At 52.7% G+C, this 27,447-nt stretch overlaps 1 protein-coding gene across 7 annotated transcripts in view; it reads right to left on the reverse strand.

Moving 5' to 3' along the window:
* Positions 1-27,447, reverse strand: part of TNS1 (tensin 1) — a 254,365-nt gene that overhangs the window by 127,111 nt on the left and 99,807 nt on the right. For all 7 annotated transcript variants that reach the window (XM_049888124.1, XM_049888125.1, XM_049888126.1 and 4 more), the window contains one exon: positions 21-62. In XM_049888124.1, the coding sequence (XP_049744081.1) occupies positions 21-62 (42 nt within the window). The remainder of the gene's footprint in view (positions 1-20; positions 63-27,447) is intronic.

The raw sequence follows: 27,447 nt of genomic DNA on the forward strand, positions 1-27,447 counted from the left end.
AGGAATGGACCGTCACTTACCACCAGTTCATGGCTAGACGGAGGAACGCAGGGGGCAGCCACCTGTGGGAGGAGCAGAGAAAGGCCAAGGTTAGCATCCTTCATCTCCATAGAAACCAGAAGCTCTCGAGATCATTCCATGCCCCCATCTCCATGCTGGACACCACTGAGACCTCCAATTTGAAAGCTTTTCAGAAGATGAAGCCGAAACATGGAAAAATGGGAAGGCAGTAATGCTCAGTGGCGGGAGGGGCAGAAAGCAAAAATGAAATGTACATCACAATTAAAAGTCTGTCAAAAATAGGCATAAGCTGAAAGGCTCGAGGTCAATACACCAGCATCTTAATAACATTTGGGTTAAGGTAACAAGAAGAGGAACTTTTTTTTTTCTTTTCTCTGTTTTCTAATTTTTCTATGTTGTTGGTGATGGTAGTCACCTTCGAGTCCGTTCCAATTCATGGCGACCTCATGAGTACAGAGTAAAATTGTTCCATAGGGTTTTCAAGGCTGTGACCTTCAGAAGCAGATTGCCAGGCCTGTCCTCCACAGCACCTCTGGTGGATTCCAACCACCAAAATTTCTGCTAGTAGTTGAGCTCTTAACCATTTTTACCACCTAGGGACTCCCTATTTTTTTTTGTCAGGATTTGCTTTAATTTTTTTTTTTTTTTTTTTAATTTTTAAGATCTCTAGAAAAGGAAAAGTCATCTCCTGTATCCTCTTCAATGCCAAGGTATCTCACCCAAAGGTCAGAGCTGCAGGCAGCTCCTTACTCGCTCTGGCAATGTTTCCGGAGCATGTGGGAAATCGGCTGGCAAGGGGCCTCTGCCAGCACTTCCAGAGAAGGCCAGCGAGTCGCTGAGAGCTGTGGAAGGCTGTGAGGGCTGAAAACACCCTGTATGGGTGAGCTACTACTGTCAGCTACATCCTCCTCCTCTTCCTCTTGGAACCAGAGAAGGAGATGGCAACTTGGGGCTCCAGACAGAGGGAGGGAGGGGGCGGGGGAGCTGCGGCAGGGGAGGGAGGACTTGATTGCTCCCTTCCCTGAGATAACATTCCCCCTGCCAGCCAGGCAGCCAAGCCATTACCCTGACAATTAGCAGGGGCATTTATCAGAGGCTAAATGTGCTCCTTTTTTTCTAGCCTTTTCCAGCCGGGACACGTTTTTCTTGGAGCTCAGTTCTCAACCTTGGCTCCAATTCCCGACCCGAACACCAGGCAGGGGCCCACACAGGGGACAAAGGGCTGGGGGGGAGGACATTCTCCCTCTGGCACAAGGGCGTCTGGGCACGAGCCATGGATGGCCAGACAGGGGGTAGCTGCCTCCCCGGGCAGAGGACAGCCCCCACCACCACCACCCTGGTGGAATGGTATGGTGACAGCTCACAGCCCTGGCTGGGGCCGGCTGATCAGTAGTGGCCACACTTGGCTGGATCCTCCCTCCACCTAGCCCTGTCCTGTCGTTCCACCAGCCCAAGGGACATTCAAGCTTGACACATGAACCCAGACCAGGACAACACCCGCATGGTGGTGTACTCTGAGCTCCAGAAGGGGTGGATGGGGCTGGTAGCTAGCTCCTCTGGGTTCCTGACCCAGCCAAGCTACAGGATCCCTGCCCAACTCATTCTCCAGCAAAGAGGCCTGAATTGAGTCTTAATATCTTTCACCCTCAAATCATGTCTCCAAGACTGTTGGGAGAATCATATATGAGGCCATAAAAAAAAAAATAATAAAAGAGAACAATATCTAACATGCACTGAATACATATTCTATGCATTATTATAAATGCTTTACCTGTGTTAACTCATTTAATCCTTTCAACAACCCAGTGAAGCAGGTACTACTATTATCCTCAGTTCGTGGGGGCACAGAGAGGTTAAACAACTCACCCAAGGTCACACAGCTGATAAGTGGCCTGGAAGTCTCAGCCCAAGACTAGACATGAAGGGGGTCGTATCACCCAATGCCCACTTTTCAGGAGACTGAGGAAACGTGGGGGACATGATCCCAGAGCTCCAAAGCTCTAAACACACACAAACACAGGGCCATGAACAGCTGTTTTCTTAGAAGAGGCCTCTGGAGGGAACTGGCTCAGGGATGAGGGAGGGGGTACTCAGTGAAAGAGCAGGAGGGAAGGGTCAGTTCCAGGAGCTGGTTGTGACCCTCAGGACTCCCTGCTGGCCCTGCCCATCAGGTCTCAGCCTCAGGGACAAGGATGTCCCTGTCAGGTACCTTCAGGACAGAAGCCCTCAAACCCCACCCTGGGGGTTGTGAGATTTCAACCTTGTGGTGCCAGGTCCCCAGTGTCTCCTCTCCACACAGTCTAACATCCATGGGTGCCTCAGGTCCAGGGTGGGAGAGGGTGTAACAGAACGGCTCCCTTGCTAGGTTCCTTTCTTCTGAATGTAGGAAGAAGCTGCAGAGAAGGGCTGCTGCCTGCTACCCCCATTGCACCCCAAAGTTAGGCAAACCCCATCCACATCCATCAGCCTCTCCCTCTGCTAAGTCAAGGTGGGTTTCTAGGCTCCATCCAGGGAAGCAAGGGAGGGGATAAGGATATATTTTTAGGCGGGGGCAGAATGGACAGGTGTTCTCCAAGACAAGCGTGAGGGCCTCTCTCCCAGGCCCAGCCTAGACAGTGGAAAGAACCAGGGACCCAGGTGTCCTGACCCCAGGCTCCTCCCCTGTCCCCACTAAGGACCTCAGTCTTGGAGGGAGCTGTCAAGCCCAGGCTGAGGGCTGTGGGCACCCCTCGAAGGCGGCCTGCTGCCCCCCAGCGGCTTCCTCCACGCTCCACCCACAGCTGTGCATTCCAGGCCTGCGGGTCCACTAACTCTGTTGTGTGTTTCAGTGTTGCTTGTCTCTCTCTCTCTCTCTTTTTTTTTTAAGCAGAGAAATGTTTCCTTAAAAGGCTCTCTCCTTCCCTCCGGCACCCTGGCCCAGGGCCACCCGCTCAGGAGCCTGGAATGTGCCAGGGAGAGCCAGGGCCCCTGCCACTCTGCACTCGTGCCCCGTGGCCCCACAGTCCTGGTCTCAGCAGTGGCCGGCCCCATGGCCCCTGCGGGACCCAGGCTTGAAACGAGGGGGTGTCTGCAGGGGCTGTCACTGCCACCCTCTGTAATCTGTTTGCCTCCCCAGGGCTGGTGGTTCAGGATTCCAGGGTTCAGACCCAGGAACTCAGTCCTGAGGTAAGCCTCCTTGCCCGGTATACCTCCACCCCTCGATACACTGAGGGCTGAGGAGGACCTATGCTCAATCTTTCTACTCTAAATAGTATAATAAAATATTAAGTAGCAGTAGCAGTAAGCACTTGGACAGTACTTACTACGTACCAGGTGGGCATCTCTGGGTGGTGCAAATGCTTAAGTGCTCAGCTACTTACCAAAAGGTTGAAGGTTCTAGTCCAACCAAAGGCACCTCAGAAGAAAGGCCTTGGGATTAACCTCCAAAAAAACCAGCCATTGAAAACCCTACAGAGCGCAGTTCTACTCTGACTTACATGGGGTCACCATGAGCCAGCATAGACTCAAAGACAACTGGTTTGCTTCTTTTTTTATGTGTCAGGCTCTATTCTTACACTTTGTGCGAATCAACTCATTTCATTCTCACAACAAGCCTGAGCTTTATAATTATCATCCCAATTTTGTAGATGAAGGGACTGAGGCACAGAGAGGTTAATAAATTGTTCACGAGAGAAGCCAGGGAGCAAACCCAGAAGTCTGGCTCCAGAGAATATGCTCTTGCCCTCTAGGCTATGCTGAATCTCCCAGCAACACCAATTTCCACTGATCCACTAACCAGGACGACAGTGACAGAATGTTCACTGAGTGCATGCATCTATGTGTCCGTTCCCGTGCTAAGCACTTCGCTCTGACTCATTCAGTCCTAATAAAAAGCATTTGAGGTATATACTAATACTACTTTCATTTCACAGATGAAGACACTGAGGCCCAGAATGGTCGATGAGCTACCCAAGCCAGCTGCAGCAGAGCAGTCTGGCTCCTGAGCCTGAGAGTTGGAGAGTTTGGGGTGCAGCTGGGCTGTGGGTGTGTAGCCAGGCTGAGCTTGCACCCCAACGGCTGGCACCCATCAGCCCCTCCACCCACTAGTATTTTCTGAACCTCAAAGGTCCCTGAGCACAATGCCAACAACAAGACACCCCTTGTGACTCCACCAGGATGTGAGGGACTAAAATGCCAGACGGCAGCCAGCCCAGGTAGGGAGCTCTCTGCATGGTCTGACCATGTCCTCCTCTCCACCTTCATTCTGTGTCGAACCCCCTTTGTCCAGGACCCAAACCTAGACACAGGGGGTGGGCACCTCTCAGTCCCTAGAACACACCAATCTCTGATCTTCCTCAGGGCTTTTGCATCTGCTGTCCCTTCTGCCTGGGAAGCCCTTCCCCCAGCTCTCTGCATAGCTGGGACTTTCCATCCTTCTGACTTTGGCTTAAATGTCGCCATCTCAGGGAGGCCCTCCCTGGCTCTCTTAAGTTTACACACACACACACAAACACACACGTTATTCTCTCTCCTATGCCTGTATTCCTTCCTTCATAGAACTAATTGTTGTTATTTGCCATCGAGTCAGCTCCAACTCGTGGCGACCTTATGTATAATAGAACAAAGCGTTGCCCAGTCCTGGGCCATCTTTGTGATCGTCGGTATGTTTCAGTCCACTGTTGTGGTTATTGTGTAGTGCCTTCCAACCTAGGGGGCTCATCTTCCAGCACCATACAGGGCAGTATTCTGTGGTGACCCATAAAGTTTTCATTGGCTAATTTCCAGACCATGACCACCAGGCCTTTCTTCCTAGTCTTAGTCTGTAAGCTCTGCTGAAAGCCATTCACCATGGGTGACCTGCTGGTATTTGAAATACCTGTAGCATAGCTTATGGCATCTTAGCGACACGCAGCCACCACAGTACCACAAACTTGACAGATGGCTGGTGGTAGACCGAATTACAGTTTGTGTTTGTTTCCTCATCTGTGATCTGTGTCCCTCTCTAGGACAAGCGCCACTAGGGCAGGGAGCAGGTCTTGTTCATCATGGTAGCCCCAGCACCCAGCACAGAGCCTGGCACACAGTAGATGTACACCAGGATACACATTAAATCTCTGCTGAACAAATGAAAGAGATTCAAGGACTGAGGAAAGGAGGTACCTGGAGCCGAGAGGGGTAAAATCACTGCCATTTGTTAAACACCTGCAGCACTGGGTCTGGTCCTGTCATATGCTTGCTCTCTGAGATCCTCCAATCGTGCAGAGTCAGCAATATTGCTCCCACATTACAGATGAAGAAATAGAGGCTCAAAGAGGTCAGGAAGCTTGCCCCAGGTCAGTCAGCTGGGAAGAGGCCAGCAGAGGGGGAATCTTGGTTGATGGGCCTCCAGCCACTGCTCTTTGCAGAGGTAGAGAAAACCCAAGGACCAGGCTGGCACTGCCCCCATCACCTCAGTACCCTGGGCCCCAACTGGGTGACACTCCCATCTTCAGGGACCCGAGTAAGACCTAAAGTCTCAGCCATGTGTGCACAAAATACCAATTCCTAAACATGCCCACCCCTCCAGAGGGGCTCCCCAGCCCACCCATGCCAAGCACCCTGCCCCAGCCCCAACTAGAGCTACTTGAGTCTGTGAATGCAGCATTTCATAGCATCCTGAGCAGAGAAGTCCTCGCTGACACCTAACGCACACCCCTGCCCCAGCAACTCCTGGCACCCACCCGCAAATGACACCAAAAGGTACACAGAAGGGAGGGACATTGGGGTTTGTAGCGCATCACTGTGCGTCAGCTGAGCTGGCTGCTTTATATACATTAGTTTATTTAATCTTTTTTTTATTGAGGTGAAATTTTACGTAACATAAAATCAACCATTTTCAAGTGAACAACTCAGCAGCATTTAGTGGCATCACAATGTTGTACAACCACCACCTCTATCTACTTCCAGAATATTTCCATCACTCCAAAAAGAAGCCCCATATCCATTAAGCAGATTCTCCCCCACCCCCCGTTCCCTTTCCCCGGCAGCCACCAATCTTCGTTTCATCTCTATGGATTTAGCTATTCTGAATATTTCATATAAATGGAATCATACAACATGTGGCCTTTTCTGTTTGGTTCTTTTCACTTGGCATGGTTTCAAGGTTCATCCACACTGCTTGGTAAGTTTTTGAGGTAAATAGGGTCGGAGAAGTCAGGTAACTTGCCCAAGGTTGAACAGCTAATAATAGTAGTAGGAATGGCAGAAGCAGGAGTCCCTGGGTAGCGCAAATGGTTAACACGCTTGGCTGTTAAACAGAAGGTTGGAGGTTCAAGTCCACCCAGAGGCACCTTGGAAGTAAGGCCTGGCAATCTAAAACCAGAAAAATCAATTGAAAGCCCTATGAAGCACAGTTCTACTCTGACACACACGGGGTCGCTGTGAATAGGAAACGAGTCAGTCTGACAGCAGATATTTTATTTTACTGGTTTTATGGCAGAAGAAGTGGTAATTGCTAAGCTTTTTGCATGCTGTGTGCATATTTTATCCCTTTACTCCTCACAAGTTCCCCAGTGAGGTAGGCATTAATATCCCCAACTTACATGATCTCAATGAGTCTCAGCAATCCTGTGAGACTTTTAGACAGCACAGTCCCCAGGTAACAGTGCCAAGATTGTCACCTGGGTCTGCCTGACTCAAAACACCTGCTTTTCCCACAAGCCGTGCTGCCTCCGAGCCCAATGAGGCATCCAACGTGGCAGAAGTGCCAGGGCCTGTGGGAGCATAGAGCCAAAAGACCTTAGGGGTCCTGTACAGGCTGTTTGGAGGAGCGGCCTCTGAGCCTCAAGGACACATTGCCTTCATTCTGTCTCCTGTGTGTCCTCCCTACAGCCTTTGTAAGCCCCCAGGGGTAGGAAATACACTGGTCATTTCCACAGAGAACATTTCCCAGGCCTGATGCTCACTGGATACATGGATAAGGTTTTGAAAGACAGAGATGGGGAAAGGCATTTCAGATGGAAATGACCACGTGAATAAGGCGTGGAGGTGGAAACGCTCGGCGTGTCGAAAGAACGGCTAGAAGGCCCCTTTGGCTGGGACACAGGATGGGTGAAGGGAAGGGAGAGGGGGCATTGACAGGGGCCTTGAAGGGGATGAAGGGAAGAAGACGGGTCACAAACTGTCTTTCTAGGTTTGACCATGGGCAGCTTTGAATGCTCAGGAGTTAAGACTTTTAGCTGCCAGCACTGGAGAGCCACTGAAGGTACCTGAGTAAGAGAGGGACTAGGCTCATGCTGTGCTCCAGGTAGAGTCCTAAAGAGGGCCCCAGAGGGAGGTGAAGGGTGGGGAGCTCAAGACAAGCAGGAGGTGTGCAGTAACAAAACCAACATCACCAATAATAATAATAATGGGAAGAAGGACATGAGGGAGAGGAGGAGCCCTGAAACACAGAGACAAGATGAACCCAGGGGCCCTCATCTCCATTCCAACAGAATCCGTATCTGCACAAACCTCCCTCCAGCCCACTTTTCTTTCCCCACCCAGAGCAGGGAAGGGCACTGTTCCCCCTCCTGACACCCTGCAGGACTATCCCCCTGACTTCCCTTGCCCTTCCCAGAATAGTCCATCCTGCCCAGGGCTCTGCCTACTGCTCACCCTCTGAGCCCCACCCAAAGCACCTGTGGCCAGGGCCCTGATCACCAAGGTGACATCAGAGGGGTCAAGAATAATCCGGCATGATCCCGGGGCTCCAGCCACCATGCCCCTGACTGACGAGAGAGTCAGGTGACCCCTCATCTGTGGACAGGCTCAGCACCTTAGGCTTCACACCCTGAGTCTGCTGAGGCTCTATCTGGAGGGCCCTAGCCAGCCCCTGTGGACCAGGCAAGAGCAGGCTGGGAGGCCCAGAACAGTGGACCAGCAGTTGGCTTGAAAGTTAAGGTGGGAGGCAGGTATGCACCCTTCAGGACTTGAGGATGCTCACAGAAGGGGGTATCTGAGGGCTGCCTCAAACGGCCAGGTATACAAGCGACAGATCCCCAGCCTGGCTCGCAGACACTGGTCTCCCTGGCTGGGCCTCGGGAGGGGTCCTGAGATGGTCGCTGCCCTGGCTCCATTTCTTCCCCAGGCCCGTGCCCTCCCCATCAGGCTGCTTACCCTCCCCAGGGCTGACTCCAGCCTCTGCTGGCTCCCTGGCCTGCCCGGCTGTTTCCTTCCCTTATATAGAGTTCTGCTCAGGACCAGGAAAGGAAGTGCATCAAGTTCCTGGAGGCAAGAAGAGGCCTGTTCCCAGGGACACCTCAAGCCAGGAGGGGATGTTCTAGCCCAGAGTCCCCCTCCAGAGCCAGGGGTCAGCCAGGAACAGCACAGGCTCAGACTCAGGAACTGAAGCAGATAGGACACAGGGGAGTCCCAGAGGACTAACTCCAGGCACTGCCCCCCAGCACCTCAGGCCTCACCGGTACTCCAAATCCTCCTGGACCAAGCTCCTCCTGGACGAATCAACCTGCCCTCAAAGCTCCAGCAGCCCTCCACATCATCCCAGACCTTCCTCTGGGCTCAGGGGCCTTCTTCTCGGGCCCTACCCACTGGCAGCCCCACCCCACTGCCAGCTCTAAGCCCTGCCACCCACTCAAGATGTATGCTCTCCAGAGGGAATTTTCTCCTCAGGGCAAACACTTCCCCCACCTCTAAGCACGCCCACACCCAGAGCAGCTCTGACCCGTAGCACTCATCCTGACACAAGCACCACTAGATAACCAGTCCTGGATGAGGAAGGGCAGGGATGGGTGTGCCGGCCCCTCAGGAGCCCTGTGGAATGAGGCCTCTAAGAGCAGCCTCAGCCAGAAGGGCCCAGCAACAGCAAAGGGGCTGGAGGTAGACCCAGCAGACCAAGCTATAGGCTCCTCAACCCTCAAACTTGGGACCAGTGGGCCTCCCACCCACGGAGGCTGGTCCCCTTCAAAGCCAGCCTGGGAGATGGCATAGGTGGCCCTCAAGCAGCTCACTCTGGAGGCTTGGCTGGTTGCAGAACACCTTCCCTGAAGATCCGCTTCTCCTGGAACCCAAGCTGAGACCCCAAGGGCCCAGCTCAGGACCTGCACCCAAGATCAGAGAAGTCAGGAGGGTTGAGGTTGCACACTAGGCCTGGCTTCTTAGGTGCAAACCCTAATGAGCAGAAGAGTCAGAGAAGTTGGGCTCAGCAAAGATAGACCAAGTCCCTGCAGTATGCCAGCCCTTAGTGGCACAAGAGAGCAAGTCAAGGAGTATGAGAGGAGCCAGACAACACCCAGAAGACAAGGGTGGGTAGGGAGGGCCACAGGGCAGCACCATGGGGGTGAGAGGGCAGGACTAAGCCCAGGGTTTGACATGGTCAGCATCCCAGACTCATGGTCCTGCCTCCTCCTGGGCACCCCAGCCCAGCCAGTGACAATCTCTCCACCTCACAGTGTAGCCACCTGGACTTATTCACACGAAACCTGAGTGTCTTCCTTGACACCTTCCTCCCTTCTCCCAAGTTTGGTCAATTTCTCCTCCTCACCTTCCCTCTGAGCCACCTCACCCCCAGTCCCCTTAATCACAGAGATTATTGCAACAGCCTCCTAGCACACTCTGAAGCCATCCGTCTTGCCCCTTCAATCTACTTTCCACTTGGCAGCCAGGGAACTATTTCTAAAATGCACCTCCAGGCATGTCTCTCCCCTACCTAAAGCCCTTGATGGCTCCCCAGCTCCTCGGATAAACTCCAAATGCCCTAACACGGCCGTGACAACCCTCCAGGACCTGGCTGTGTCTCCCTCTACAGCCCTATTTCTCACCACTCTACCTCAAAACCCTTGCTGCAGCCAGAAGAAGACACTTTCGGATTTACTTTTGTTCAATACAATACACTCTGAGGTAAGGATTATGGGCCCATTTTACAGATGAGGAAATAAGACTCTGAGAGGTAATACACTTAGCCCAAGGCCACCACTAGTGAGTAATGTAAACAGAGTTCCACTCTGGTGGTGCCCAAAGCCTTGGTTCTACCCTGACCCACGCCACCTTTGCCCAGTTGCGTACTCTAGGAAGAGTTTAAAGGAGGGAGGGCCTCTGGGGTGCCTAGGGCAGGGGAGATGCCAGGGTGGGAGAACAGAGAGGAGATCAGTTGGCTGGGCTGAGGGTGCATATGACAAAATGGAGAAAACAGATTGGCCTGGGGACTTGGAGCAGCCTGAGACCCCCCCAGAGCCAGTGAGAGGAGACATTGGCAAGCCGAGGGGCTGGAGGCCAAGAGTTCGGCCTAGAACTGGGGTTTGCTGCTGAGGTGAGGAGTAAGGAGCCTCTGAGATGGGGCAGGGAATGGAGGAGAGAGGTTAACAAGGGAGCTTGATAAGGACATAAGAAATGGAGGAGCAGGGGCTTTGAAGAAGTCAGACGCTACTCAGGCACCCAGCCTGGAAGACTCAGAGACAGCCCCATTAATCTGTTGCCATCAAGTTGATTCTGACTCATAGTGACCCTACAGGGCAGAGTAGAACTGCCCCATAGGGTTTCCAAGGCTGTAATCTTCACAGAAGCAGAGTGCCACGTCTTTCTTCCACAGAGTGGCTGGTGGATTCAAATCACCGACCTTTCAGTTAGTAGCCAAGCGCTTAACCACTACGCCACTGGGGCTCCTTTCAGAAGCGGCAGGGCCTCTGCTATATAAGTGGAAGTTTGAGACAGTTTGAAATGTAGGTTTTTGAGTTTCCTTCTCCTGCAATCCAGAGAGCAGGGAAAACCCCACACCTTCCTCCAGGCCAGGAAAAGAATGGTTTGGCCTGATGGGGGGGTTGGGGGGTGGCTACGTGACATGCATGACCTCTGGCGGCAACCTCCAGCCCAGAGAACAGAGCTTCTAGAAAGTTCCTAGAAGAACCCAGTCGAGGAAAGGACTGTGGTCTGTGGTCAAGGCTCTGGAAGAACGGGGGGCTGGGGAGGCGGCAGACCTGGGAAGCAAGACCAAGCATTCATTCAACATTTACTGAGCACTTCCTTGGTGCCAGGTTCCCAGGGAGGGAGACGGAGGTGAAGAAGAATGGCCCTGCCTGGGAGGGGACCATATGGCTCAGTAGAGGAGATACACATGTAAACAGAGAATTAGAAACCAGCCAGTAACTCCTCTAATGGAGGTACATAGAGGGCTGTTATTTCACTGGGATTCAAATCCATCTGCTTTTCCAGGAATTATACCCCAAGGGAGGCTGCCCACCCCACCCCCTAAAGCCCCACCAAGGGTTTCTGTCCCTAGATGTGAACTTTAGGGGACAAAAGCCTTTGACCCTAAGCTGTGCTAGAACAGTAAGGCGGGAAGGATGTATGGGAAAAAAAATCCAAGTGCAACGGGAAAACCCAAGGAGTCAAAGGTCTCAGGAACTGCTGAGGAATGTACTAGCCTGCCACTGGGATGTGCTCGAGTGGGCTGGGGTTAGGGGCGGCAGAAGGAGGGATGAGGCTGAGCCAAGCCCAAAATAGAGAATTTCGGGGCTGGGGTACACATTCAAACCCACACAGACCCCAGAGAGTCCCCTGCCTTCTTAAACTCATCACCTACTCATGGGCCAGGACACGGCTTCCAGGCCTCTCTCCCCTACTGCGCGCACACACATGCACACACACACACACACACACACACACACCCCAGCATGTGCTGTTCTTTGCCAACAGCAGGTGTTTACTGCCCCATTTCCTTATCTCAAGGATGCCATTGATTGTGTGGGGCACCATCAGTTAGACAATAGCTTTTGAGAGGGAAAACACTACACTGAGTATACTCATCAAATGTGAGATGTATTTCAAATTTCAGAAACATTACAGTGTAAGAGACATCTCACATGTGAAGAAATGCCTTCAGTTGTCATCAATTCCTCAGGCTCCCTAAGCTGCTGACAGCCAGGAAGTCCTTCTCAGTGTCTACCCAACTCCTTTTTTATGAATTGAAGTCTTGTCAAAAGAAGGAACAGGGTGAAAACCAAACTCAGCCATATATTACTCAGGAGAAAATTCTGTAACCTCAAAGTCTATCTGTAGCCTTTTATGCTCCCTGGACCTCCCTGCAAAGGTCATTTTACCTTACTGCTCATCCAGACAGCTCTGTTCCTAAGCAAAACTTGGTAGCTGGGAGCAGCTCTAGTTCCCAGAGATCATAACACCTTCTGTTTGTGGATCTTCACTTCCAAATTCCTGAACACACCAAGAGGCCATGGGATTCCAACCAAAGGCCAGAAGGTGGGAGAGAAAAAGCACTGAACTAGGAGTTAGTCATGGGCCCAAATACCAGTTTTGCCACAAACCAGCTATTGTGATTCGATTTAATCTTCCTGAGCCTCAGTTTCTTCATCTGGAAAATGGGGATAATGAGACCTACTTTGCAGAACAGCTGGGAGAACTAAATAAAGTTGGCTGAGATGGTATCAGTAAAAAATGTCTGGAACACAGAACATGGTCAGTAGACATTAGTTCCTTTCTATTTTTAACCTAGGTGCTATCGCCACACCTCTCTGTGCCTCAACATCTTCACGTATGGAGCAATAAATTGAAAGAGCTTACTATATGCCAGAAACTCTGGCGATATAGTGGTTAAGAGCTCCAGCTGCTAACCAAAAGGTCGGCAGTTCGAATCCACTGGGGGCTCCTTGGAAACTCTATGGGGCAGTTCTACTCTGTCCTATAGGGTCACTATAAGTTGGAATCAACTCAATGCAACAGGTTTTTTGGTTATTATACGCCAAGCATGGTTCTAACCATTTCACACATCTCAACCCATTTAATCCTCTCCTCCTCAACCTTGTAACATAGGCTCCATTCTTATACCCATTTTACAGAAGAAGAAACTGAGCAACAGCAACAGAATGAGAGGAGGCAGGGGATTTCTAAGGCCCCATCTACCTTAAATCGAAGAGAGCCTGGAGCAGTATAATACACTGCAAAAAATTCCCATCAAAACACAGCCACTTTTTGTCTGAGCTTTTGACTCTTCCACACCGCAAGCTTCAGTTATTTGAAAAAATGTACTCATGTGGAAAACTCTAGGCCCACAGATGGCAGCTACAGGAGGAATGAGTGTAATCGCTCTGCACAATTAGCACATGTCAAGGGCAGGTGTTCTGGAACCCCGTCTGCACATCAGGAGCCCCGGAAGCAGGAGGTACCCAGAGCAGGGCAGCCCAGTTCCATGTTGCACCTTTAAATCCATCTGTGGCTGAGTCGCAGGAAGCCCCTCTGGCTGCCAATTAGCCGGCAGCAGAGGTTTGAAGTCAGGCCAGCAGTACTGAAGGCCAGAGGAGGTCTGGCTGTCACCAGCATTGTTTGGCTCCATCTGACGCATATCCACCCCCCTGTAATGTTTCCTTGTTCCCGGGGGGACCTCAGAGATGCACGCATCTGAACCAGGTCTGGAGGGGAAGGGGGGGTGGGAGGAGGGGCAGCGGAAGACCTGGCTCTGCCTGACTCAGACAGCAGGCTGATTTTCAACAGGAGGAGGAGAAAGCACACATCAGCTAGAGGCAGGGGATCCAGTGACACTGCAGCCATGTCCACATGCAGCTCAGAACACCCCAAGGCACACACAGAGGGCACTACCAGGTCCAGATGCAAAGTCACGGCACAGGCACAGAGACACAGACAGGGATATGCCAGCACCCCACACACACACTAGCAGGGCAGTCTGCATGGTGCTGGTCACAGCTCATTTCAGGATGCTGGAGGGAGAACCAGCAGATGTGTATTGGGGAGGGTCTGGGAGAGGGGACCCAGGAGAAGCGGGGCATGAACCCCCAGGAGTGGGCAGTGCAAGAACAGCCCAGGGTCCCTGAAGCACACACAGATCTGCAAGGGCATCCTTTCAGAATGCCCACAGGAACCTGCCCTCCACTGCAGCCAGGGCAAGTGACAAATTCTCCCTGGACATGCCCACCCCACCTGAGCTCTGGCCCATCCTTCTCGGGGAGCAGTGAGGGGATAGAGCTGGTAGGTAGGAGTGCAGCAATGGGAGAGGCAGGTGCTCAAACAGTGGGGCGGAGCTGACCAGGAGAATAAACAACCTGGGAAAGATGGCTGGAGGCAGCGGAACAGGAATTTTTGGAGTGGGGTTGGGGAGGCGGACAAAACAGAGTTTAGGGCTTATGGGACAACCATATTTATTACTGGAACACCTACCACGTACTGTTTACTTCCGACACATTATCACATTTAATCCTAACAACAATATGCACAACAGACAATGCCCTCTTTGTCCACACGAGGCAGAGAGCACAACCAGGCCACACAGCTTGCCCAAGATCACACAGCTCTGAGTGGTTCAGCCTGGACACAAACCCAGGGCGGCAGACAACAAAGTCTACGCTCTTTCCGGCAAGCCACGCCACCTAGATGCCGAGAAGGTAAGACAGGGGCAGCAATGGCAGTGTGATGGTAAAGATGGTGGGAGGGGCTAAAGTGGTGGGACAAAGAGCTGCTTCCTGAAAGGGGTAGGGAGTGTGGCCAAGGGGCTTGAATCCCCAGCTCCTAAGAAGGGCAGGGACGGGGCGCTTAGGCTGCTGTGACTCAGTGGCTGGGCCTTCAGGGAGCATTTCCGTAGGCCAGACATCTCTGCGCGGTCTGGAAGCCACCCGCCCGGCCGGCCAGCAGGAGCACTGAGCCATTACTCACAATGTTACTCACTTAGTCTCTGCACCTCTGCCGCCCAGCACATCACTTCCTCCCGCTCAGTCCCCTGAGTGTGGTGATGGGGGAGCCGGCCCATTGGCCCGGTTCCTTCCCTCCAGTTGCTCGGTCAAATCCTGCCAGCGCATCGCCACCTGAGTCACCACCGGGACAGAGACCAGGGAGATTCTGGCCCACTCAACCCAAACAGCTGTTGCCCTCTACTCTGTTCCAAGAAATCCAGTGCCTGGAGGAGCGGTCACTGAAGAGAAAGAGCCTCTCAAGCCCAGGTTTGGAAGGGACCTTCCCAGTATCAGCTGAAGTCCCAGTAGATGCCTAAAGACCCTAGAGGGCCCCCTCCTCCACTCTGGGTGGCCCCTCCAAAGGCCCCTACAGAAGGAGCCCTTCTGTTTGGAAAGATCCATGGACTTGCAGGATTTCAGCACTGGCTAAAAGAGAAAGTGCTCCTCACTTCAACCTCTCGTTTCACAAATGGGGAAATGGAAGCCCAGAGAGGGTGGGCGATTTCCCCAAGGTCACACAGAGCCACCCAAAAAACCCAGTGCCGTCGAGTCGATTCCGACTCATAGCGACCCTATAGGACAGAGTAGAACTGCCCCATAGTTTCCAAGGAGCGCCTGGCAGATTTGAACTGCTGACCCTTTCGTTAGCGGCCATAGCACTTAACCACTACACCACCAGGGTTTCCCACAGAGCCAAAGGGGGACTTAAAACAGGCTGCCTGACTCCCTGCCACTGGTCCTGCCACTGCACCGCACAGCCCCTTTCCCCACAAACTGAGCTGCACCTGTTCTGGAACCAGCCTGCCAAGTCAGGGAGGCTCCTAAAGTCAAACCTCACTCCCATCTGCTGCAAAGCAGCTTTTTATCCTGCAACTCTGGAGATGGGAGCTCTGAAGGCAAGATGAGGAGGGAAGAAAGGAGCTGCAGGCAGACAGCGGTTCCTGTGGAGGAATCATTTTCTAACAGTCAAGAGGCAGCAGGCTCCCAGTGCAGGTCAGAACAGCCTGACCAGGAGGCAGGGGGATGGACCAAATGACCTGCGGAAGCTCTGGAGCTTGAGAGCCAGGCCCTCTGGCAGGAGATGATGGGAGGAAGGCCTGGGGTCCCAGCTGGGCACTTGGGAGAGTCCTGGCCTCCTCCCCTCTCCACCCTCCTCATCCCGGCTCTCCCCAGGCTCCAGCCTGGAATCTGGGCCTGGCCGCTGCCTCCGCTCCCACGCTCAGCTCAGCTGGGCCGCTGCAGAGGCAGCCACACATGTGGTGGCGGAGGCAGCTCAACAGCTATCAATGAATTCCTTCCAGGCCTCCAGAGGAGCCTCATCTATGCTTGCCCTCTCCCAACCCCTCCGGGCAGCTGCATACAGCCCTGCCCCTGCCTCACTCTTCCCTGCTGCCTCAATAATAGTAATAACAATAACAGCAACAATAATAACCAGAGGCTACACATCACCTCTTACATGCCAAGCACTCTTCCACTTCCCTTATTTTACAGCTGGGTAAACTGAAGCAGTGGCAGGTTAAGTAGTTGTCCCCAAGGCCACAAAGCTAGCAAGAGGTGGCATCAGGATTTGAACCCTGATATGTGGCTACAGAGTCATGATCTTAACCCCCATGCTACACTGCCTCTTGATAGGTCCTCACTCCAGAAAGTTAGAATTCCTGAAATTCACACTCCTTCATCAATGCAGTCATGAGCACCTGCTCCATTCCAGGCAGCTGGCCTTTGAGACACTCAACAGTCCTCTTGGTTCTGGACAAGAGGTCCCTGTGCTGACATTCAGCAGGTGTCAAAATGGCAGCACGGGAGCGTCTGAGCTTGTCTAACTTCACAACGGGAGGGAGAGAGGATCATCATCGCCATCAACAGCTCAAAGCTGATTCCTATGAGACGGGGGTCAGGCATACCTCCACACTCCAATCTTTTTATACAATTCTGACACCAGCCGTCCCTCCCCGGCACTCTCTACTTCTCTGCTGGGTTCGATAATTCGATGCAACGGCCACACAGAACTCACAGACCGTACTCACAGCTATGGGGTTTATTAGGGGAGTAACTGGCTACAAATTCAGGATACAGTTCTTCCATCAGAACGCCTCTTAGCCGTGCCCACAGGTCGGCCTCTCTCTAGCCCTTGGCCCCTTGGCCCCTTGGCCTGGCCTCTGCCCCACTCAGACAAGTGTTACAAAGCTCTTTAGCGCCGCCAATAAGCACCCAGGAGGACCCCACACCACTAGGAAGCCTCCTGTCCAAAGGCACTCAGTTCTCTCACTCTGTGAGTCAGCACACCTACTGTAACTGTCTTGCTTTGAGGCCTGGAAGCCCACCACGCTGACACATGCCAGTCTCCTGGTTCTGCTGCTGCCATTTCTCTGTTGCTGCTTCTTGCCATCTTGCACCATCTCCCGTGTTACAGCTCTCTGTCTCTGTCGCCTGGGTCTAGGAAGTTCTTAGCACAGGGGCCCTAGGTCCAAAGGATGTGCTCTGCTCCCATCTCTTCTTCCTGATAGTAGTGAGGTTCCCCTTTACACCTCTGGGATAGCTCATTTTAAGCCTAGTGGGATGGCAAAACTGACCAATCCCCTCGTTAGGGTTCCATCTACCTTATTTGCATGATCCCACCCCCACAAGGTGCCATAATCTTATTTGCATTATTAGCAAGCTGTCCAGTCCCCTTGGTGGACCATAAGTACCTTATTTGCATAGTCCCACCCAATCATTTGGTGGGAGTTACACCACCATGGTGAGAAAGGCCATATAAAACAGTCCATCACACTGCAGCAGGCGACTTACAGTCAGGCAGGGCACCCCTCCTCCAAGTACACGGGCTCCTCCCCCCGACTCTGGGGGACAGGGAACACTCCTAATCACTCATTCATTTGACAAATATTGAAGGCCTATTGTATGGATCATGGGGCCCTGGTGACGCAGTGGATAAGAGCTCAGCTGCTAACCAAAAGGTGAGCAGTTCCAATCCACCAGCCACTCCTTAAAAATCCTATGGGGCAGTTCTACTCTGTTCTATAGGGTCACTACAAGTCAGAATCAACTCAACAACAATGGGATTGTGTGGATCATAACAAATTATGGATAACATTTCGAAGAATGGGAATTCCAGAGCACTTAATTGTGCTCATGTGGAACCTGTACATAGACCAAAGGACAGTTGTTCGAACAGAACAAGGGCATACTGCGTGGGTTAAAATCAGAAAAGGTTGTCTGTCAGAGTTGTACCCTTTCACCCTACTCATTCAATCTGTATCGGAGCAAATAATCCCAGAAAAGCCAGACTATATTAAGAAGAACGGGGCACCAGGACTGGAGGAAAACTCATTGACAACCTTCGACCTGCAGATGACACAAACTTACTTAATGAAAGTGAAGAGGACTTAAAGCACTTACTGATGAAGATCAAAGACCACAGCCTTCAGTATGGATTACGGCTCAGCATAAAGAAAACAAAAATCATCACAACTGGATCAATAAGCAACATCATGATAAATGGAGAAAAGACTGAAGTTATCAAGGATTTCATTTTACTTGGATCCACAATCAAAGCCCATGGAAGCAACAGTTGGGAAATCAAACAACGTATTCCATTAGGCAAATCTACTGCAAAAGACTTCTTTAAAGTGTTAAAAAGCAAAGATACCACTTTGAGGACTAAAGTGTGCCTGGCCAAAGCCATGGCATTTTCTATTGCTCCATGTGCATGTGAAAGTTGGACAATGAATAAGAAAGACCTAAGAAGAGTTGATGCCTTTGGATTATGGTGTTGGTGAAGAATATCAAATATACCACAGACTGCCAGAAGAACAAACAAATCTGTCTTGGAAGTACAGCCAGACTGCTCCTTAGAAGCGAGGATGGTGAGGCTTCATCTCACCTACTTTGGACGTGTTATCAGGAGGGACCAGTCCCTGGAGAAGGACATCATGCTTGGTAAAGTAGAGGGTCAGAGAAAAAAGCAGGAAGCAGTTCACAGGAGTTGGTGGAGTAGAGAAAGCTTTGGAGAAGAGGTGCCACTTCAGATGGGATTTGAAGGTTGAGATGGAGTTCTTCAGGAGGAAAAAGGAACAAAGATTTTTTCAGGCACAGGGAAAGACACTCACAAAGGCAGAGGGGCACACTGTACAGCCAGAATGCTGTACAATTGTACAGAAGACCCTAAATGAGATGGATTGACACAGTGGCTGCAACAATGGGCTCAAACATTGCAATAGTTGCAAGGATCGTGCAGGACTTGGCAGTGGTTCATTCTGTTATACATAAGGTCACTATGAAGCAGAACCGACGTGATGGCACCTAACAACAACAACACTGTGTGCCAGCCAGATGGTGAATGATCCCCTCCCCCCACAGAAGGAGCCTTTCTTGTTTCTTTAGAAATACACGCTCCTTGTGGTCTACCCTCATTCCTGATTGCTGCAGTCCCTCCATTCCAGCCTTGCGTGTGAAGCCTTGCCAAGGAGGGCTCTCTCCTGGCCTGAAACATCTCCCAGGAAGGAGATTTCAGTGCCTCCTTGGCTTCATGATCCAAGAGGGAAGGACAGTACATGGGAAGGAAGCCCAGAGATATGGAATGACTCAGACAAGGATTTCCCAGCCCTGGGGCTGAAGAATTTGAACGCAGGACTCCAGGGACCCAGGTCCTGGCTTATGATCTGTCCCCAGGCCTCCTCTATCCAATACAGCCTCCAGAGTAGCCCAAAGCACCTCCCTAAGTAACAATTTCATCCTGTTTCTCCTATGTTAAAGCCCTCCGCTGTTCTCCTCTCTAACCTGGCCCAGAAAACCCCCCACAGCCGAGCCCCAAGCAACACCTTCAGCCTCTGCCCAAAGCCACCCTTTCCCACACACGCCATTTTTACGCTGCCATTTACTGTAGGCTTGCTCTGTGCCAGGCACTGGACTCAGTATTTCACAAGCAGTATCCCATTTCATCTCCGTCATTAACACTATAAGGCTGGTACATTAACCCCGTTTTACAGATGCAGGCACTGAGGCTCAGCCCTAGGCCACACAGCTAATAAGCAGAGGAGTCAGCTTGTCTGACTCTAGCCCAGGGCTGGAACCATTCTTTTACCCGTTCTACAACGTGCTAGTCTGCCTTTATGCGTGTCTTTCCCTGTGCCTGAAAAAGTCTTTGTTCCTTTTCCTCCTGAAGAACTCCTTCTCAACCTTCAAAACCCATCTCAAATGGTGCCTCTTCTCCAAAGCTTTCTCCAGTCCACCAGCTCCTGTGAACTGCTTCCTGCTTGACGTTCTCCCCGCAGTTTGCAGAAATCTCGGTCTACACCCTCTGTCTCACTAGACCATGTCTCCCTGGCCTTTCCAGCACCATGCCTGGCATAGGATGGATGCTCAGAGAGGCTTTAAAAGTGAATGACCAGGGCCCTATGTGCCCAGCTGGGCTCAGCCACTGCCCATGCACCCTTCACAGTGTGTACATGCCCACCGCCCTGAGCCCAAGGAGCAGACCCCAGGCACCAGGCCATCTATCCCACCCTCAATCACACGCAGGCACTGAGGGCCCCCCAGTCACACCCCATCTCACACCCGTGGGTGGGGGCTTCTCCCCACGCCAGTCCCCTTTCCTGGCTTGGCAGCCCCTCTCTGTTCAACCAGCATGGCTGTTTCTGGGACTCTCAGCTGGTGATTAGGGCCCTAATCAGCAGGACTTCCTGCCAGCGACTGCCAGAGGTGGGGGCAGGGCAGGGAGGGAAACAAGGTCAACCCAAGGTGAAGTTCGCAGTCTGGGACCAGTGGAGGCTCTGGCTGGGAGATGGACTCACACACTGTTCCAGCCCGTCATCTCTCCAGCCTGTTTTACAGGTGAGGACACCAAGGCCCAGCGAGGGAAAGGAATTGTTAGGAGTCCAAGACACAGTCAGGGCTAGACTTGCCAGGCGAGAAGGACCTTCAGGGCGGAGACCCACTCTAACATTTCTTTTGAAGCCTGCTGCTCCCTACCTCTGCCCCATCCCCAGCTCCAAGCCCAGGGCTAAACAGGGCACAGGCTGCCCCTCTAAAGGGTTGTTGGAGACCAGCACATTGCTCAGGTCTGGTGAAAGTCAAGGGTCAGAGGTGAGGCCTACCTCGAGACCAGCAATGGCCTACGAGTAGGGCAGAGGTGCAGAGGGGAAGGGAGATAGCGTGGGGCTTAGCTCAGGAACTTCCCCAGCTGTCATCCTCATTGACCCAAGCCCATTTTTTCTCCAAAAAAAGCTAAATGCCTTTTGCAGCTGCAACTGGGCGGGCCAGGGGTCCGGAAATGGAGCTCACCTCCGACCCAGAGCAACCCCAGCCTCCCTGGGTGGGAACCAGGGCTGGGTGGAGAGTGCACCTTGGCAGGCCTTGAGGGTTGACCCCTGCTAATGAGGAATGTCAGGGGCACCAGAAAGCAGAGGACCCCAGAGAAGGCAGCAGCTGGGGATGGAGAGGGAGTGTGGCCAAGAGCCCCCGCAACCATGGGTTCCAAGTTCCAGCTTATATAGCATGCAAGGAGGGCCAGGCATGCTCCCCTCACCCACTACCACTGACAATGAAACGAAGGACTGAACTGAAGTTACAGCAAGAGGGATGCAGGTTAGACTCGAGGGAGACCTAGCAGGAGCCCTGGTGGTGCAGTGGTTAAACGTTTGGCTACTAACCAAAAGGTCGGCAGTTCGAATCTACCAGCCACTCCTTGGAAACTCTATGGGGCGGTTCGACTCTGTCCTATAAAATCGACTCCAAGACAACAGGTTTCAGTTGGTTTTCTTTTTTTTTTTTTTTTTTGGCTTAGCAGGGTATAAGACACACAAATTTTCAGAGGTTATTTGGGAATCCCACTTTAAAACACATATGCTACCACTATTCCTGTGGGCCATGGTCAAGGGAAGCCTGCCTGGGAGGCCAAGCCTGGGAGTCTCTGATTCAATGACTCTCAGCAACGATGGGATGGGATCCAAGAAGGGGAGCTTGGGCTGGTTTATAATAATGCATCGTGTTTACAGTTGATGGCAGCTTTCTCAGAGTCCTCCATAAACAGATCCACGCTGGCTCCCAAGCCTCCAGAGGTTCCCTTCCTCTCTTCTGCCTCTCACCAGTCACAAAGAGAGAGGGCGTGGGTGAGGAAGAGGAATCTTCCCTAAACTCTGATGCTAGGCCCCATGGAGGCAAAACAACACCACCATTTCCTCCACCCTCTGGTCCCAGAATTCTCCCATCTTAGGGACAGAACATCCACGGCCAGGGAGAAAATCTCAACCAAGAGTCAGACTCCTAGGAGAACAATAACAACAACATTAATAATAATAATGACTGCTAACATCTACTGAGCACTTACTATGTGCCAGGCACTATTCCAAGTGCTTTAAATAACTAACTCATTTGATCCTCACAACAACTACTACTGTCCCACTTTACAGACGAGGAAATTGAGGTGCCACACAGCTAGTACGTGAGGAGGTCATGGGCTGAGCCTGGCAGTCTGGGTCCAGAGCCATGCTCCCTGCCTTACTGTAGGCCTCTCAGAGAACACAGCCCCAGAATCTTGTTTCCTGGTCTCTCAAGTCCTCAACAGGCCCCATCTAAAGCTCTCCCATCCCCGCCCTTCATTAGTCCACTCATGTTGACAGTACTCTGCCAGGCCCAACAAGGAGCAGCTGGGAGGCAGAAGGCACAGGCCTGCCCTCAAGGAGTTTGTACTCCAGCTAGAATGCAGGGGAGCACCCAGGAAGCTTGCAAGAATCAGGGAAAGCTGAGGGACCCCACAGTCTCTGCTGGAGAAGGCCTGGGAAGGTTTCTGGCGGGGCTGCACCTAGAACTGGAACCCCCATCGTGGCAGAAGGGCAAGAATGCCACTCAGGCACTTCTGTGGCTCATCCTCCCTTATCACCTCCCCCGGAAACCCGCCCTTGAGTTCCAGTCCCTCCTGCCTCCCCCACCAGGCCTGACTGTGCTAAGGCTTCCAGCCTAAAAAGGCAGGGATTATAGAGCCAGTCTAGCCCTGGAGGAGGCAGTGCCAGGGACTAGCTCAGGCCCACTTACCACCCCCACCCACACAAGCTCCAACTCCATGGAGACCAGCCACCCTCCCCCAAGGGAAGCCAAGGTGGGGACAAGTTGAGGAAGATGTCCAAGGTCACCAACCTAGCTAGAAGCAGGCTGGGGGACCCAGCCGCCTTGGGAGTCTCTGGCCTCCTGCAGCCTCCGCCTCTGGGGATGGGAAAGTGCTTCAGGCGGTTTGAGAGAAGGAAAGAGAGAGAGGAAGGACGGGTGTGACCATGCATAATGGAGGGGGGCGCCCAGGGAGGCGGGGCATGATCTGTGAGGCTGGCAGCCCTGCCACCCCCACTCTCGTTCCAGCTCGCTTCTGCCCACACCTCTGCACGCCTAACAGCTCTAGGGAAAGCTAAGAACCAGCCAGCCAGGGAACCAGGGAGCCAGAGGCAATGGGCTAGGGGTGCAGCACTGGGGGGCAGGGGATGCCGCAGGGAACAAAAAAGCCAGTCCCTTCCTAGTCTCTGAAAACCACTCATCCTCTACTCCATAGCCATATTCATTTCTGATGTGGTATTTTCGGAGTCCACTAGCTGAGTGGGCTTCCACATCTGTCTCCTCTGCACCCCCATCCACACCTCTCAGGTGGGTCTTAGTTTCCCTTTCTGGGGTGTCTTAGTTATCTAGTGTTAAAGCTACCACAAGTGGGTGGCTTTAACAAACAAATTTATTTTATCACAGTTTAGGAGGCTAGATGTCTGAATTCAGGGTGCCGGCTCTAGGGGAAGACCTTCTCTCTCTGTAGGCTCTGGAAGAAGGTCCTTGTCTCTTTGAGCTCCTGCTCCTGGGGGATCTTCATGTGGGCTGGCATGGATCTTCTCCATCTCTGCTTCCTACCCCTTGCTTGTTTGATCTCTTTTATATCTCAAAAGAGATTGACTCAAGACACACCCTATGCTAATCCTGTCTCATTAACATAACAAAAACAAGCCGTTTCCAAATGGAATTATAACTACAGGCATAGAAGTTAGGATTTACAACACATATTTTGGGAGGACACAATTCAATCCATAATTTTGGAGTCAAAGAGACTCCAAAACCCAAAACCAAAACCACTGCTGTCGAGTAGGTTCCAAGGCATAGTGACCCCACAGTTTCCAAGACTGTAAATCTTTAGAGAAGCTGACTGCCACATCTTTCTCCCATGGAGCTGCTGGTGGTTTCGAACCACTGACCTTTCTGTTAGCAGTCCAGCACTTTAACCACTGCACCACAAGCATTCCTTCAAAGAGACTCAGGGTCCCAGAAATAAGCCAAGAAGCTAGAAGAGCCTGCAGCTGAGAGCCTTGCTGGCCATGCTGACTCTGACTGGCTTCTGGAGGTCAGCAGGTTCACTCAGTGTCTCACTCCCCTTCCCCACAAACTCCTCCTTCCCTCCTTGAGTATCTTCTGGACCAGAGGGCAGAGTGTCCTAATTAAGCAGCCTCATCTAAGCCCTGGCTCCAGACAAGGTACTGAAGTTAGACACTGGAAAGGACTGCCCCTCAAATGACAACCAAATCCCTTTTGACCTTGGGTGGTACAAATGGTTTTCAACTGACTAATAGCCTAAAGGTTGGCAGTTCAAACCCCACCCAGTGACACCAGAGAAGAAAGGCCTGGTGATTTGCTTTTGTAAAGATCATTGTTGTTGTTAGCTGCCATTGGGTCGATTCTCACTCATGGGGACCTCACGTATACAGAGTAAGCCAAGAAAATCCTATGGAGAAGTTCTACTCTGTAACACATGGGGGTGTCATGAGTTGGAATCGACAGCACGAGTTTTGTTTTGTTTTTTTTGAACTAGGGGCTGCCCTGATTGGCATGTCCTGGGGTGACCTCTACTCCTTCACCCTCCCCTTTAAGGAGAAAGCGAATCAAAGGGATCCATGGAGGGGGGTTTTGTTGGGGGTAGACAGGCTGGGATAGGAAGGATGGAGCCCAGGATGGTCCCCAGCCCACCTGGACACTCGCAGCAAGGGGAGCCCAAGCCATCCAGGGTTTGGTTTGGTTTTTAAGACTCTTCAACCCCACCCCGCACTGCCCTCTCACTGCCCACCAGGAAAACAGGTTTGGAGAGGTAGTGACCTGCTCCTCCCTACCCGTCTCCTGAGAGGCCCTGGAGAACAGCACCCTTGGCTTATAAGCCCCACTGCTAGTTACAGCAACCACGTCACATGCCCTGACAACGCTGTATTATTTTACGAATTTGGAAACTGAGGCTCAAATGAGCCCCCCACCCTAACACTGGGTTTTTTCTGTGCCTTAGATCTTGGCACTGCTCCTCAGCCTACTCTCCCAGGTAGGCTGGGGGTCTCCACTTGGGAGGCCAAACTGGCTGGGGGCTCCTAGCAGACACCCACCTGCCCAGCACACTGGCCTGTTAGTTTCACATGAGGGGGCATTGGCTGTAACAGTGAGGGGCTATCCCCTTCATTCCACTCCATGTCATGCAGCCCACAGGCGTGCTCCAGCCCTAGAAGGGTTAACCAGCAGGGTAAGGGCACAGAGCAAGAGGAATTGGAAGAAACTCAGAACCTTTGCAGGAAGCAGCTGGGGGTAGACCTCGTGGGCAGGTTAAGCAATGGGTGAGAGGGGAGGAGCAGGGGTGGACAGCAGAGGCTCTGCAGGCACCAGATGGTCAAGGAGGCTCTCTGTTCCCCAAAAACCGGGAAGGGGAGAGAACCCTGTAAGCTCCTCCAACCGTGCCCCCACTCCAGGCCAGAGGCCACTGCCTTCCCGCTCCCCTATTCCGGTGTCAGAGAATTCCCCGACTCCAAGAATCCCAGGACCTCAGCATCCCAAGAGACCTTAAAGTTCATCTCTTCTAACCACATCCCACTTCAGGAATCCTTCCAAGCTCTTGTCCAGCTGGTCTGAACTCCTCCCCGGGCGAGCAACTCAGTACTTTACAAGCCCATTCTCCTGCTAACCAGCCCAACTTGCTATAACACCTCTCTTTAATCCAGGCAAAGCATCCACCACCAGAGTCCCCACCCTTCAACCTGACCAAAAAAACCATCCTGCCCTTGCTTTCTGCTCCTACCTCCATGGGAACAGGACACTGAGTGTCTCTGAACTCCAAGGTTTCAGCTACAGTCCATTAGAGTGACAAATAAGTGACCTCTTCCCTGAGCTCATCTGCACCCCGCCCTCAGCACCACCCCACCTGGCCACCAGCTCCTCTGTATTTGTAACTCCTGGACACCTCTGCCCCAGGGGATATTTGGAACTGTGGCTTTGAGGGAAAAGCAAGGGTGAAGAACTACGGCATGAGGAGGAGGGGAGCAAGAAGTGGTCAAGGCCAAAGGGTTGGAAGCAGAGGTTCCCAGGTTACCTCATCCATCTCCCATGAATCTTTGGCTCTTGATCCAAAGTCCTGGTTCCCCAGCTCTGGCAGTGCCTTAGACTGGTAGAGACTCTCCCCAGCCCCAGTCTGCTCCTCTACAGCTCTGTCTTCCATGGGCAGCAAAGTCAAGGCCAATCCCAAACTGGGACGCCCAACACTGATCCCATTTAGGGCCCTCTCACCCAACTCCTGATCCCAGATCCTCTCTCCTTCCCACATGCCCTGGGCCAGAGATGTCAGGCCAGAGGGTAGCTCATCTGTAGCAAGCTTTGAGGTCCCAGGAGAGAGCTGGGGCGGGGGAGACAGGAGCAGCAGCCAGCTGGCTGGGACAGGAGTGACTTAAGGCCAAGTCTGAACCACAATGGTCCCCACCCCACCCAGGCAGCTTCAGGAAGGGGCCCAGCAGAGACTCAGGAAAGAGAGTGATCCCCCCTCCTGACCCGCCTGGCTCTGCACAGCCACACAGAAAGGGCAGCTGGAATGGTGAGAGAAGCCCCTGGAGCCAAAGACTCTGCAACCCTAGTAGCCAGTTTCCCCCCTAATCCCACCCCAATAACTGCCTGTCCTGCCCTCCCCAAATCAGCTCCTCCCCGACCCAGCACCCACCCTGTCCCCTCCCCCCACTATCCCACCCCCGTGTAAAGAGCCCAGCTGGGAAGCACAGCAGGCTTCTCTGGTCACTCCCTAGACCAGCCCCCTCCCGGTTTCCTCGGAGGACAGTGGCCGGCCTAAAAACATCTAGGCAGTCAGTCCTGGCCTGGGCCCGAACGTGGTAGGGGGAGGCACAGACACTGAGGCTAGTGCTACATGGACTCTCCACCTTGGGAAGGGGTGGGCCTGGGGCAGCGGAGGGTCAGTGGAGGAGATGAGGGTCGGGGGGAAAGGAAGGAGGCGGGTGGAAGGCAGCTGCCTGTGTCTGTTCATTAACCACCTGGATTAGCCATTTCTGCCCAGAGGGGTGAGGAAGGAGTAGGAACAGGGGGCTGGGGGAGGGCGGCTAGGGGCACTCATGCCAGCCTGTGCCCAAGGGCAAGGAGCATGGACCCAAGCTGGGGGACAGAGTGGGGAAGTGCTTTCAAGTCTACCCTTCCCAGCCTGCCAATCCCTCCCTTGTAGCCTTGGCATCCCTCCATCCCTCTGAGAGAGACAGGGGAGGGGAGCAAGTGGCGAGATCCCCAAGGAGGACAGAGATGCCCTGGATAGCAGCTCCAGAGGGTGGCAGAGAAAGAAACTACGAGAAAACACAAACGCCTCTCTCCTGGTCCTCTCCCCTGCATAGCCCAGTCCATGCTGGGCAGGCAGGGAGCAGAAGCAAGCCCTGGCCATTACATACGCACCATCCCTCCCCTTCCTTGGTCAGTGGGTCACTCCCTACTCCCCCTGCTGGCCTCAGACCCAAGCAGCCACTGA

Source organism: Elephas maximus, chromosome 6 (assembly GCF_024166365.1).
Source record: "Elephas maximus indicus isolate mEleMax1 chromosome 6, mEleMax1 primary haplotype, whole genome shotgun sequence".
Classification (NCBI taxonomy): domain Eukaryota; kingdom Metazoa; phylum Chordata; class Mammalia; order Proboscidea; family Elephantidae; genus Elephas; species Elephas maximus.